This window comes from Orbicella faveolata, unplaced genomic scaffold (assembly GCF_042242905.1).
Source record: "Orbicella faveolata isolate gen_17 unplaced genomic scaffold, um_ofav_v1 contig_27, whole genome shotgun sequence".
In the NCBI taxonomy this organism is placed as follows: domain Eukaryota; kingdom Metazoa; phylum Cnidaria; class Anthozoa; order Scleractinia; family Merulinidae; genus Orbicella; species Orbicella faveolata.
This window is the reverse complement of record NW_028301555.1, coordinates 5,316,400-5,330,000: the sequence shown is the minus strand read 5'-3', so window position 1 is coordinate 5,330,000 and position 13,601 is coordinate 5,316,400. Positions and strand designations below refer to the sequence as shown.

The window sequence follows — 13,601 nt, the reverse complement described above, 5'->3', positions numbered from 1 at the left end:
AGCAACCTCTTTTCATGGATCACCTCACGGAAACAAACAACCATTATCACAGGTGACATGAATTTAGACAGACTTAAACCTGAAAATAAAGGCGGCAAACTCCTAAGGGATTTAGAAGAAATACATGAACTTGAATGCCTATTGTTAAACAAGCAACGAGAATAACAAGATCATCACAAACTTTGCTAGATGTAATTCTTACTAATGAAGCCGATCTATTTACCCGTTCTGGAGTTGTCGATTTGAGGCTGAGTGATCATCATATGATTTATGGCTTCCTAACTGAAAAAGTCAAGTGACATGCCCCGAAAATAATTAAATTTAGAAACACAAAGTCGTTAAACATTGCTGATTTCCAACAAGACTTGAGAGAAACAGAATGGTTATCGGAAGACAATTCTGTTACGGCTGAAGCAAAATATTTACACTGGTGTGAATCATTTAACAAAGTAATGGATAAACTCATGCCCATTAAGTCCATGAGAGTCAGAAAGAGAGACGTACCGTTCTTGACTGCGGAATGGAAAATGGCGATTAGGATGAAATGCAGAAGTGCGAAAAGATACAACAAGAACAAAACAGAGGAGAACCGGGAAATCATGAAAGCATGGCGCAATAAGGCCACACGCCTGAGGAGGATAGCCGTTTGAGATTACTGGAGGCGAACATCTGCAGGATCAAAACGTGATCCGAAGAAATTCTACAGGACTTTCATGCCTTTTCTTTACAATAAAAAGGTCAAAGATAAAACGGAGATCACATTCAACATCCAGGGAACTCTATTACAAGATCAACGATCAGTAGCCGAGCAATTTGCCCACTATTTTGCCACTATAGGTGAAAGCAGTTTTGATAACCGCCTTGCAATCAACCTCACACCGGAAGAATGCGATAGATACCCCAAGTGTCCTCGCCATACGCAGCAGATGAAACTCTAACTCCTTTATATTCAGGAAGATCAAGAAAGAGGAATTTTTTTTAAGTCTTAAGAATTTAAATACCAACAAAGCCATTGGTTTCGACATGATACCGTCACACGCTCGGAAAATAGCAGTACAAGAACTTGCAGGCCCACTGACAGCAATTTTTAACCAATTAATCATTGAGAAGGCATGGCCAAAAATCTGGAGAAAGGGAGAATGAATCCCAGTTTTCAAGAAAGAGGACCCCCTGGAGAAGACCAGCTATAGACCCATAACTGTACTGACAGTGGTTGACAAAATGTCTCGGGCGGGGGGGTACTCCCAGAAAAATCGGGTAGGGGTGTGCGGCCCGCTTCCCAAAACCTTTACCCTATTTATGACCAAAATCTGCGATATCCTCTTCCCTATTTATACCTGACCAAAAATTCGAAACCCTATTTATGACCTAACCGTTAAATCAAAACTCTGTTTTAGACCTGCGTTATAATTAGTTCCCAAGCTCAGACCAATGTTAAATTACCGTAAACATAATTTGTGAAGGTCTTTTGTTGATTTTCTTTTCGATAATGATGAAAAAGTGGCTTCTTCTTAAAAACATACCCATATCAAGGCTAGACTGCAAAAACCGTACCCTATTTATGACCAAAATGGCCAAAATAGGCTAAAATCGATACCCTATTTATGACCAAAACAGCTGAAAAGCCATACCCTTTGGGGTCGCACATACCTATATAGCCCATATAAGGGAGTATCCCCCCCCCCGGGCAAAATGTTTGAGCAGCTTCTTAGTAAACAGATGTCAAAATATTTTGAAACAGTCTTTGACCCCTGCAAGTCAGCGTATCGTAAAATGTACATCTGTGAGACCACATTGGGTCGTTCGGTCGAAGACTGGAAACATGCAATTGACCACGGTAAATCTGTCGGCGTACTATCAACTGATATGAGCAAGGCCTCACGAGGAGCCGCAAGCAGTGAAATTTTTGTCCCGAAGATAATTGGATTTATTTTTTGATACTTATCTTGGCTACCTAATCTATAGTTATCTAATCTATAGTTATCTAATCTAACACAAATCAGATAATATTCCTAAGTCTGCATTGGTCCTTCGATTTAGCAGTAAAAGTCTTTGCCATGTGCTCTCGATAGCTCAAGTTTGAGCTAAATCGGTGATTTGAGCTGTATCACCTCCTGCTTGGTTTTCTCATGGACACACTCTTAATCTCTCTCGATTTCTATGATTTGAAATTTGATGAGACCCAAGGATGAATCATCTATCACCCTAAACCTTCCTGTCTATTTTACTAATTATACCCGCACATTACAAACGATCTTATATGGTCTGTGTTATTGTCTCAGTATTGAGGCACAGATTCCACACTACCAATCCGGCCAGTCATGTATAATTAATTGTTGATACGACAAAGCTTTTAAAGAGACTGTAGAACTGATACCCACCACGTGAACTGCAAATAACTACCTACAAATAATGGCCTGCTCATGCGTAACACCGTCTAAATGTGTTTTGTTGCAAAGGTAATAGATATTTCCACGGAAACGATAAAAAAAATGGTAATCGTAAAAAATGAATTATACTCGAGGCCGAAGCATACAGAATTTTTTTTGTTCTTGTACTGGTTCTACTTCTACATACATGTACACCACAGTTTAAGGCATTGTTGTTAGCTCTTTCGTATCACAACTGGTTCGCGTAAAATTATCAAAATATTATTTCCAACAAAACACAATTAGGCGGTGTTACGCATCAGCAGACCATTATATGTAGGTACTTATTTGCAGTTCACGTGCTCAGTGGGCTCTCGGCCAATGAAAAGGAAGAAAAAACAGATCAAATGATAACTTGTTTTATTTTTGGCTTATCGTTATTATATTGTTATCGTTTGAAAGTATGAACATACTGGATATTCTTGAGTGCAGCTGAGGTTTTTCAGACGCCAAGTCCCTTCCAAATATAACCCCGACCATTTTTGAACCGCGGTTCTGGCAACAATAAGCCCTGTCAAAAATTAAAAACCATCCAGGAATAAACTCCCTAAAAAACTTTTTGGAATAGAAATATGATCTTGGCTTCAGAGTAATTTTCCATCGTTTCCAAAGAATATTCGCCCGGATACAAACTAAATTACTTGTCGCCAAATGCAATCAAAATACAGCCAGTGAAATATTGCTGTTCCCACGGTTAACACCCCAAAGCCAAGACGATTCAAAGTCGTGTTCGTGAACATAATAAATCGATCATCCTTGCCATGTGACAAATACACGTCATCTTGCATCCCGACGAAACAGGCCACATTTATGTTGATTTGCACGGTCCAGAATCATAACTACAAACGAGCGAATGATCGAGAAACTAAAACAGACTCATACGCACGTGGCGTACTTTGCGATGATTTCATTGGTTCTCGCCCCTGCTCTGAGGACGCCAATCCGCTTGTCTCATAAAACCTCAATGCAGTCTGCATCAGAACTACGTTCTTCTTTTCGTCGAACGCAAATAACCATGCATATCCTCAATTTTGTTTTAGTATCAATTCTACGCCTGAAAAGCTTTGTGATTATATATCGATCAACCATTAAATAAATATGACTGGCCAGATTGCTTCTGTGAAATATGTGCTTCAATACTGGGAGAATAACAGAAGACAATATAAGATTGTTCGTAATGTGCGGGTTGCGTTGATGTAATCAGTAAACTAGACATGAAGTATTATTCAACACTTACATTTTCTTTCTCAGTTCCTTTAATTAAGTTGATAGCTGATTCGTCCTTCGGTCTCATCAACTTTCAAATCAAAGAAGTCGAGAGAGATTTAGAAAAAAAATAGGCCAATTCCGAGTTACCTTGTGAATATGAGTTTGATTTGCATGAAAATGAACATACAGAGGAACACATTTTCATATGAGCGGTTTCGCGCGAAGAGCTCGTTTTGACACAGATCAAGGCAACTCGGATATGGCTTATGTCAGTTTTAGTGGAACGTTTCCCTAATTTCCAACTGCTTTTCCACGTGTGCACACGCGCTCATCAGTTTTTTTTTAACAATTTCCAGTTTTAAGGTCGAGTAAGTGTAAAAAAAATTGCTTATAAATTGCTTATAGTTTGAGTTAAAACAGGAAACGTGGGATGTTTTGGCTGCAAAGTACTCGGACCACTTCACACTTGTGTGTCAGACGGTTGATGACGCGAAAAATATAGCCCTTGAAGTGACGATGTCTATATCTCAAGGGATAATGTTTACGCAGTCTGTGGTCTAATATCATGACATACACTTTTTTTCTACAAGGATATATTTAATAAGAATATCGAGGCTGAAATTAGCCAAATTTTAAGAACATCTAAGAATAAGCCCGAGTCTTGAAAATAAAATATCGAGGCTTGAAAATAAAATACCTTTTTGCGTTGAAAATTTGTAAGTACGATACAATTATGTTTTAAACTAAACCGCATAAAATTCTGTCTTTCTCTAAACGGCAAAACAAGCTAAAAAAAACAACAAACTCAGCACTGGCCGTGCGTTCGATGCTAATGACATTTCTGAAAGAAGTTATTCGTGTCAATTTAGGATTATTTCCTGTAGACTGGCTCCAAAATGACTTCAACGCCATCTTTGAATTCCTTAATCTATCTGGCTAAAAATACTCTCGACAATATTCTCAGTATAAAATGGGCAGAAAAATTGCAATATTCAGCCTGGGCCAGAAAAATGATATTGTTATAGCAAAACGAAAGGTTTATTGGCGATAACAATACCTCACAAAGTTTAAGTTAATAATATTTTTTTGCCTTATTTTTAGCTATAAAAGCACATGGCAAAGACTTTTATTGCTAAATCGAAGGACAAAATGCAGACTTAGGAATATTATCTGACTTGTGTTAAGTATGGAGTTATAATTAGTCTATAACCTTTGCCGCCCCCGGCGCAATATTTGCTACTATAACAAATCAGATAACTATAGATTAGGTAGCCAGGAGAGTATCTAAACAGCCACACAGCAGTCATTTTGAAAGTGTAGTTCATTTGCCGAGAGCTGCAAGAGAAAGAAGAGGAAGAAGAAGAAGAAGAAGAAGAAGAAGAAGAAGAAGAAGCAGCAGATTAATTAAATTTCTTAACTACCAGGTAATAGGAAATCGTAGTTTTGAAATGTCTTTGTTAGTGAAAAATAAGGCCATACCCATCAATTCCCAGCACACACAATACTGAGTATCTTTTTCATCTAGTTTTGATCTAATTTTTCCCTGGTGCGCTGCTTTGAAAGTTTTCTTTATCTGTTTTTTTTTTTCTTTCTTTCTTTCTTTCTTTCAGGGTTCAGGCCATTTTTTGAGAACAGTACACAGTTTACTGCCGCTGAAGTCAAAATGAAGGTAGTTACATTTAACACACATTGTGCGCCTAATGTAGAAACGGACGAAAGAGTTAATAAATTCTCTTAAGGGAAACATGCGAAATTCAAATCCGCACTGTTCTATCTTTTGACTTAGAATTTTCGTTCACCTGCGTGCCGGCACTTGCTGCTTCCATGTGATTTTTTCTACGACTCTTTTCTCGATGCCAAGTTCTCTTAACGTCTTGTATCTTAACTCGTAACTGGTGACTATTTGGCGTTGCCGTTCATGGTTTAGTACACTGTTGGAGTCAGCTTTTTCTGTTAAAATTTGAATTCATTTTAAGCCATTAAATCCTCAGGTTTTTGTATTGCAAAACACCTTTTAAATAGGCCATTTTCGAGTTACCTTGTGCCTCTGTTTCAAAACCAATCTTCGTGCAAAACCTTTCGTATGAAAACGAGTTTGATTTGCATGAAAATGAATCGAACCTGAATCTTTCGTGTTCTTGAGAAAGACGTTGTTGGGGGCGTGATCACCGACACTTGATAGGCTTTTCATGACAGTGAGTTTGATATAGTCTCTCCTGTTCCAGGCTCTCGGTCAGTGAGGGCGGACCTCCCTCTCTATCTCCCAGACCTCGCTCGTCGCGCACCCGCTTTTTCGATCGTCCCCGCTGGCTGAGAGCCTGGAACAAGATAGATATGATCCGACGAACGTTTATTGTCGTGAACACATAAAAGGCGTTATGGCGAGATGAGGATAAGGCGAATCCTTCTCGTCTTACTTAAAATCCTGACTCCGTATTTCCTGCCAGATTTTCGAGAGAGCAACATTCTGCAAGCGGTCTGATCGAATACAGTTATTTTTCACTTAAAACGTATCACTTTTTTCACAATTTTTTGTTTGTTCGTAGATATCATTACTGATAGTTCTTATGAATAATAGTCCCTGCCGAGAGAGGATAAAGGGTAACTTCTATCCCATTGGGCATTTGCACGAGCGAATTACGCGGGAAAATTATGAGCAATGGGAGGAATGTTCAATCCCTCTCAAGTTACCTTTGGGCATGGTACCCAGTTCTTCCCGGTTAATGTTACGCGCGCGTCGTTTGGATGAGCGTTTTTGTCGAGGATGAAAATGCTTGTAACGAGTCTTGATGCACAACATTTTATATTGAAATGAGTTTTTCTTGCACGTTCACTGTCTTGCAAATCAAATTCATTTCAAAGGTTTGCTCCAGGGTTCGTTTTTAAACAGGCAGTAAAAAGCAACTCGTGACTGGTTTACTCTATCGCGGACGTGCATTGGAAACGCGTTTCTTCCGTAATCGAGTGTCGGCACAATCTCAATTTTTTTCACTCAAATTTCAGTTGGGAAATTACGCGGGAAAATTATGACCAATGGGAAGAATGTTCAAATTCTTAGTTATTTTCAGGTATGGTACCTAGTTCTTCCCGGCTAATGTTACACGCGCGTTGTTTGGATGGATGTTTTTGTGGATGATGATGAAAATACGTGTAACGAGTCTTGGTGCTCAACCTTTTATATTGAAATGAGTTTTTCTTGCACGTTCATTGTCTCGCAAATCAAACTCATTTCAAAGATTGTGCACCGGCTATCGTTTTGAAACAGAAGATAGAAAGCAACTCTATCTCGGACGTGCATTAGAAACTTTCTTCCCTAATCGAGTGTCCGCGCAGTCTCAATTCCTTCAATCAAATTTCAGATGGCAGTGTTAAATCTGAAGATGTTACCTTTCCTGCTTGTTGTTGTGCTAATGTGCAGCGGTATGGTACTAACGTGCGTTCCCTTTCCGCGGGCTTACAAATTGAACTTTGAACACGAGGATGGTAAGTGTAAAGTACATTGCTTAACATCAAACTTAATATTTTCAGTAATACTCGTACTGACCTGTAATGTTAACCGAATATTATTGAAAAAAGATCAGCTTTATTAAGCTACCTGCCGTTCCAACTATTTACATTCAGATAGTCTTTACTCTGATCTCTTTTAAGGGAGTTAAATTGTTTTCGGTTATACATGCAAAATAACAATTATATTAACGATAATATTGAACCGACAGAATTTAGTTTTAACCGAGGTTGTAAATAAATCGCATGATGTTCCATTTGATATACATAATGCACTGCATTTGTTTCAATTGCTTATTAAATTATTACAGTTGCATTCCCGAAGTGCTTGTCGCTCAGAGTTAAGGGCTGGACCATTATATTATAGGGGGAAGTCAAGGGGAGGGAAACGGGGGAAATTCTTATGGGCGGAAATTTTGCAGTTTTTTCGACATTATGTATTTCTGTGTTCGCCATGTACGTTTTTTTTTCGGGGTTTTTTCCACAACTCAAAGAGAGTGAAATATTTACTACAGTGGGCATTACATAAAGTCTTTATAACGGGACCTTTTTCGCATGAAGCTCAACACTAAGAACTAATAATTATTGATTAGTCCTGGGTCACATAAACTTCGTTCTCAACTTCAACTTTAATTTGATCGTTAAAGAAAAACTGGGCACAAGTACACTTAAATTAAGGCTAACTGATTTTGTTGTTTCACAAAAGTACCCCGTAATTACCTTACTTTATGAGGAGAAGCCTATTGTGGCTAACCCGCCGGAACAAATTTATCTTATAGGTGAAGTAGAGGACGGACCAGAGGACGAATACGAAGGCGAAGAACAAGAGGAAGCTAGGGAATTGGGGAACGAGAACGCCGACGACACGGATGATGGCGATGCGAAATTGAAAAAAGGTATGGAAGCCTGTAACGTTAAGTTACCGCTCCGTTTGGCACAAGTCAGACGTAAAACTACATGAGACGAAATAAATTGTAATTTGAGTTGATCCAAACGGGTAAAGCTCGACAGTTGGGTCAACGTCGAACTTAATGAACCTTTTCAGCGATACGGCGGCCATTTTGAATTTTATTGTTTCAACGTAATAGCTATTTGAAACAATAGAATTCTACAGAATTCAAAATGGCCGCCGTATCGCCAAAAAGGTCCATTAGAATTTAGATCGACCAACACGTGCTATATTTCGTCTGCTTCATACGAATAGTACGTATCGGTCGATCTAAACTCAGTCGGACGAACTTACTCAGCTGAGTCAAACGTCGAATTTATCATGAACTTAATTCGCTCAGTTTAGTTCGTGTGAAGTTCGACGTTTGACCTGTGCCTTATAGCTCCTCAATATGCCAGAGGGTATAAAGGCAAACTCTTTTTCTAATATTGACCCTTGGACGCGACGATACGTCGGCCGAGTATCGACCAGTACTCGGCCGACATAATGACCGAGTGTCGACCGAATATCAGTAAGGCATCAGTAGACTATCGGTATATCGACTAGGTATCGCCGAGGGTCGACGAGTCTACAACCATATCGTCCGACACATATATGGCACGTGTCGACCGATACTCGAAAGGCACTTGGTAGGTATATGAACGGAGTGTCGGCCGATATTTAGCCGAAATATCGACAGAGTAGCAGCCGATATATCGGTCGATATTGTCGACCGACACCATTTACAATAAACGTGATCTGAAAGGCTTAAAAGCTTTTTTAACGTGTGTTTAAAAGGTTAAAAGACATCAATGTAGTTTAACCTGCTCTCCTTTTATGGTTAAAATACCACTTTAGTCTAAACATCATTTCAGTTCAACGATGGGCCAAGAGCTGGCAAAAGATATGTTCGCTACGTTTTACTATTTCCGGCAAAGGATGTCGTTTGTTATGCCGATAACCTCGTTAAATCAGAAGAGGTTCGTTAAATCGACGTTTCTTTGTATTCTTTTGGCTTTGGGACAAAAAAACTACTCAGGCTCGCGATTGTGTTATTGGTCAGCTTTCGATCCATCGGTAAAGTTAGCTAGTTCTGTTCAGTTCGTCAGTTCTGTTATAACTTTTGATATCTTATTTGTCAACTAGGCAAGGAGGGCCACGGGCACGGCAGTAAGACCAGCACTAACAAACACCCCCACCAAGATGGCACTGTGATTGGTCAGTTTTTGATTATTTGGTAAAGTTAGGTCGTTGTGTTCAGTTCGTCAGTTATGTTATAACTTTTGATATCATTTTTTAACTAGGTAAGGAGCACCATGGGCACAGCCGTAAGGCCAGTACTTACAAACACCGCAACCAAAATGGCACGGAGGGTCGAGTAGCTCAGCTCCCTCGGATGGTTTTTAATAATCCCAACCAGCCATGCTACACTCAATTTTTTGTAGGTGGAGTTCCACCGACAGGTCTGCGAACTGGCCAAAACTTACAGAATGTAAGTTATATCTGCCAAATGGTGAATCAACGGACTTACTATGGCACCATGTTTGACGAAAATCGCGGTATTGCTGTATTTTCAGCCTACGCATGGACGCAGCTAAATGTCAATTTTCAGCGTGTTCAACCACGACCTAGATGGCAACAAACACCAGGTAGCTACAACTTAGCGACTTATAGGAGAATCTTTGTTTACAATATTTGCCTCATTACCATAAGCGATACAGTTTCTGATGGAGTTACAAAGAGATTAATACTGAATATTGAAAGGGCACAGCACGATTAACTGTCCCAAGGAATTTCAGCGCCATGTATTTCATACTTTTTGTGCGATGAGGATTTAAAAGCTCAACATTTCACAAAGAATGTATGAGCTCATTAGCGCTTTTGCCACACAGAAATTTTGATGTTTTTGAAAGCCAATTTCTCCTCGAAAATTACACCCAAAGAGCCAAACATTTCACCACTTACTAAGTTTCACAAGCCCTTTAAGTTTTGCTAGTAAAATCGTGTCTAGCATGATGCCTTCTATGCGCAAAGTCGTATGTTAATGAGGAAAAATGTAAACAATGACGTCAGCAAAGATTCGCCTATAAAATAGGACAGTGACGATTACAAATTAGCTAATACACTGAAGGTTAAACCACGGACAAACAAAGGGCAATAGCTGCCGATTCTAAGATTTTTTTGAGAGAATTTTACATAAGCATTGGTGATGCTCCACCTTCTAGAGGTACTCTTAGGCGGGCTAGGGGTATATCTAAAGGATTTCACGAATGAGGTCAGTAGAAAAGGCGTCGGAAAATGACATTTGCATGTACGTTCTTTTATGGATCTCATGTTTGATCTAAGAAATCACTTAGGGGAAAAGTGAAAACCGTTGTTCAATTTTAAACTACATGTAGAGCACTACTTTTGGTTTTTCTTTGTCATTACAAGATGTTTCTGATATGCAGTGTTCAACCGTAGACACCTACATAAAAGGGGTGCCGTTTGCCATAGAGGGTATAAGAAAGGGGTGCCCTTTTTGCCATAAGTGGTATATAGAAGTAAGGGATTGGACCGCCGGGTGAGGCACCCCCGTACAAAATTATATTTAGTACACCTCCCTGAAATAATTGTGCAATTAGCAGCTAACGCATATATGGCTAGCTATCGGTCAATCTGACGTAAAGTACGATGTTTAGCCGTTATAGATACAATGTGTGTGTCCACCTGTCAGTATTTTTACATGCCCATGCATGTCTGCATGTCTGTTTGTCTGTATGTCTGTCTCTCTATCTGTCTGTTCGTCCGTGTGTCTGTCTGTGTGTATGACTGACTCTCGATCGGTCAGTATATAATTCCACCTGTGTCGGTACAATACAATAAAATACAATTAAAAAGTACAATATGTTTATTTTAATAAACATATTGTACACTTGATCCTTAATTTACAATATGGTCAGTCGGTCGGTCGGTCGGTCGGTCGGTTTGGCTCTCGGTCTAAATGTCTGTCTGTCTGTCTGTCTGACTGTTTGTTTTTCTGTTCCGGTCGCTGGGTCCGTGGGTCGATCGTTTTGCCTTTTTTGTGTATGTCTGTTGGCCTGCCGTGACACTCTGAGATAACCTGTTTACATGTAACACCAGTACTCTAACATTCATTTCAATCTTGAACTAAAGGTATCGAGAGACAAGGAAGCGATGCAATATACCTAAATCAACCATTTCAGAAGGGTCAACTCGCCCCAGCTGCAATTTTTTCCAGCACCCAAAATGGCTTTCTTTCCACTTTCGTATACACCAACGCTGTACCACAACGCCCGGCTTTCAACGGAGGTCCGTGGTCCCAATTTCAGAAGAGAATACGGACATATGTTCTGCAATGCACGCAGGGACCCCAACCCGGACCCCAAGCCGGAAGTTTGTATCTGTTAACTGGCCCTGCATTCGGTCGCATTACTCAGGGCAGTCCTCCGGGATACAACCCACAAATACAAGTCGACCAATTGGGTCCAGCTGGCAATAATCCCGCTATAGATATTCCTAACTTGATGTGGACTGCTGGCTGCTGTGTGTTTCCAAACGGTACCGTGGAAAGCTTCGCTGTGGTTGGAAACAACCTTCAAGTTCCAGCCCAAACACTCACTCAGCAAATCACCGTGGCACTGATGGAAAATATTCTTACGGCCGATGTTAATAACCTCAGTATCGGCGGACCAAATGTCGACCTGTTCCCTGGAAATGCAGCTTGCTCCAACGTAAACAACAACCTGCCAAATCTGCCCTGAGGAATTGAGCGCTAGGACTGGGTAAAAGAAAGACATATCCGCATCAAGAGTAGGGGAACATGCTAGAAAACGCAAGTGCAAAGTATAATATAGAAAACCATAAAGTAATGCGGCGCAATAATTAATAAAGGCAACGAAAAAGAGAGATTGAAAGTTACTTGTCTTTTATCTGAAGAGTATATTTCTTTAACCCTTAGCTTTGACTAACAAATTTTCACCAAAAAATGCCGTTTTTAACCCTTAAATCAGTTTCTTGGCTGCCATGACGCAAAATAGGGCAAAGTTTTGCTGAGAAAGCTATTTGCCAAAAAGATAGATTTCTCGAAGATAAGGTACAAAAATGTGCAATACAGTCGAACCTCCCGTAAGCGACCACCCAAAATGTCAAGCTTAGGTGGTCGCTTACGGGAGGTGGTCGCTTATGAGAGCTTAAACCATATTGGGTCAAAATTTTGACTCATTAGCATATGGTAATTTTAAGGCATTTTAAGGTCGTTTCTTTTAAGACTGATAGCGTAGTCTATGGTATATTTTCTTTCAATTTTCAAAAGTTTTATTCATGTCAAATGTCAGTTTCCAGAAAAAATTCGGTACCTCCCATTGAGAAATTTCCATCTCTTTCACTACCCAGGAATGTGATAATGTTACAGCAACTTATTATATTCAATTTTTGCTCTATTATCTGTGGTCGTTTACGGGAGGTTAAAACAAAAGAAAGTTTCAAACTTTTAGCTCTAAAAGTGGTCGCGGTCGCTTACGAGAGGTGGTCGCTTACAAGAGGTTCCAAATGCAATGATTTGACTTGGAAACTTTTGGTATTTTGGAAAACTGATCGCTGAGAAGAGGTGGTCGCTTAATTACGAGAGGTGTTCGCAACCGGAGGTTCCACTGTATTTCAATTTGGTGCACGCGCATATGCCAAAATTTTGGACTTTTTTTTTTTTGCGATTACCCGTTCCGAATTTTTTTCTTGCCCCTTTCCTTTCCTTTTCCTCGGCCCTTTTACTCTCACTACCTTTTGTGTTGCATGTTTTTTCTGGCTGCAGTAAAAAGTTAGGTGTTAATTATGGGCAAAGCCTAAAACTTGGACCTTGGTCAATTATAGGTATAGTGGGCTATTTTACCACCATTTTTGCACCAAAACTGATGACGTTGTTTTTCAATTTGCTACGTCAGAATGTAGTCGATATCCAAAACTGACCGTTTTGCGGATAGATCTATCCTAGCTCTACTATCTGCTTATTAAAAATATCAGGTGACATTTAAATTGATGACGTCACAAGTGGTACAAAGAGCACGACCACTCAGTACGTGTATATACGTCCGTGGGGGTCAAAGGGTTAACCAAAAATGCACAAAATCCTTCATCGAGCCAAATGTTGCTCGTTAGAAACTATGATAGGTCTATTGGACATAATTATGTAGAAGAAAGAAAGTTTTGAAAAAAAACTGTGCTTTTCTTTAAGATGTCAACAGTACGGTCGAGTCAAGTCAACTTAGTCTTTTCACCTAATGTTGCATGAATGACATTTTGTCGTTTTTAACAGGCATTACAAAAGGGCAAATAAAAAGTCTGAATTTGTTTTCCTGGACTAAACGTTCCCTAAAAACACGTTCTTAAGAAGAAAAGAAAACGTTGCCAAAGATACGTTTCCGTAAGAAAGTGCTCCCCAAAATTAAGTTTCCTAAGAAATATGTTCCCAAAATCTACGTTCTCTGCAAAAACACGTTCCCGTAAAATACTTTCACCAAAAACCCTCCCTGAAA

General features: G+C 39.6%; 1 protein-coding gene across 2 annotated transcripts; it reads left to right on the top strand.

The window, feature by feature from the left end:
• Window positions 1-4,768: 4,768 nt before the first annotated feature.
• Window positions 4,769-11,987, top strand: LOC149107291 (uncharacterized). Of its 2 annotated transcripts, XM_089296612.1 has the most exons (7): window positions 4,769-5,062; window positions 5,249-5,307; window positions 6,998-7,121; window positions 7,922-8,038; window positions 9,217-9,288; window positions 9,375-9,719; window positions 11,227-11,987. In XM_089296612.1, exons 2-7 carry the CDS (start codon window positions 5,302-5,304, stop codon window positions 11,832-11,834), a joined length of 1,272 nt encoding a protein of 423 aa, XP_089152738.1. In that variant the 5' UTR covers window positions 4,769-5,062; window positions 5,249-5,301; the 3' UTR covers window positions 11,835-11,987. The 2 variants fall into 2 exon arrangements, with proteins under 2 accessions (XP_089152738.1, XP_089152739.1); XM_089296613.1 differs by lacking the exon at window positions 4,769-5,062 and having other exon boundaries at window positions 5,171-5,307.
• Window positions 11,988-13,601: the final 1,614 nt, after the last annotated feature.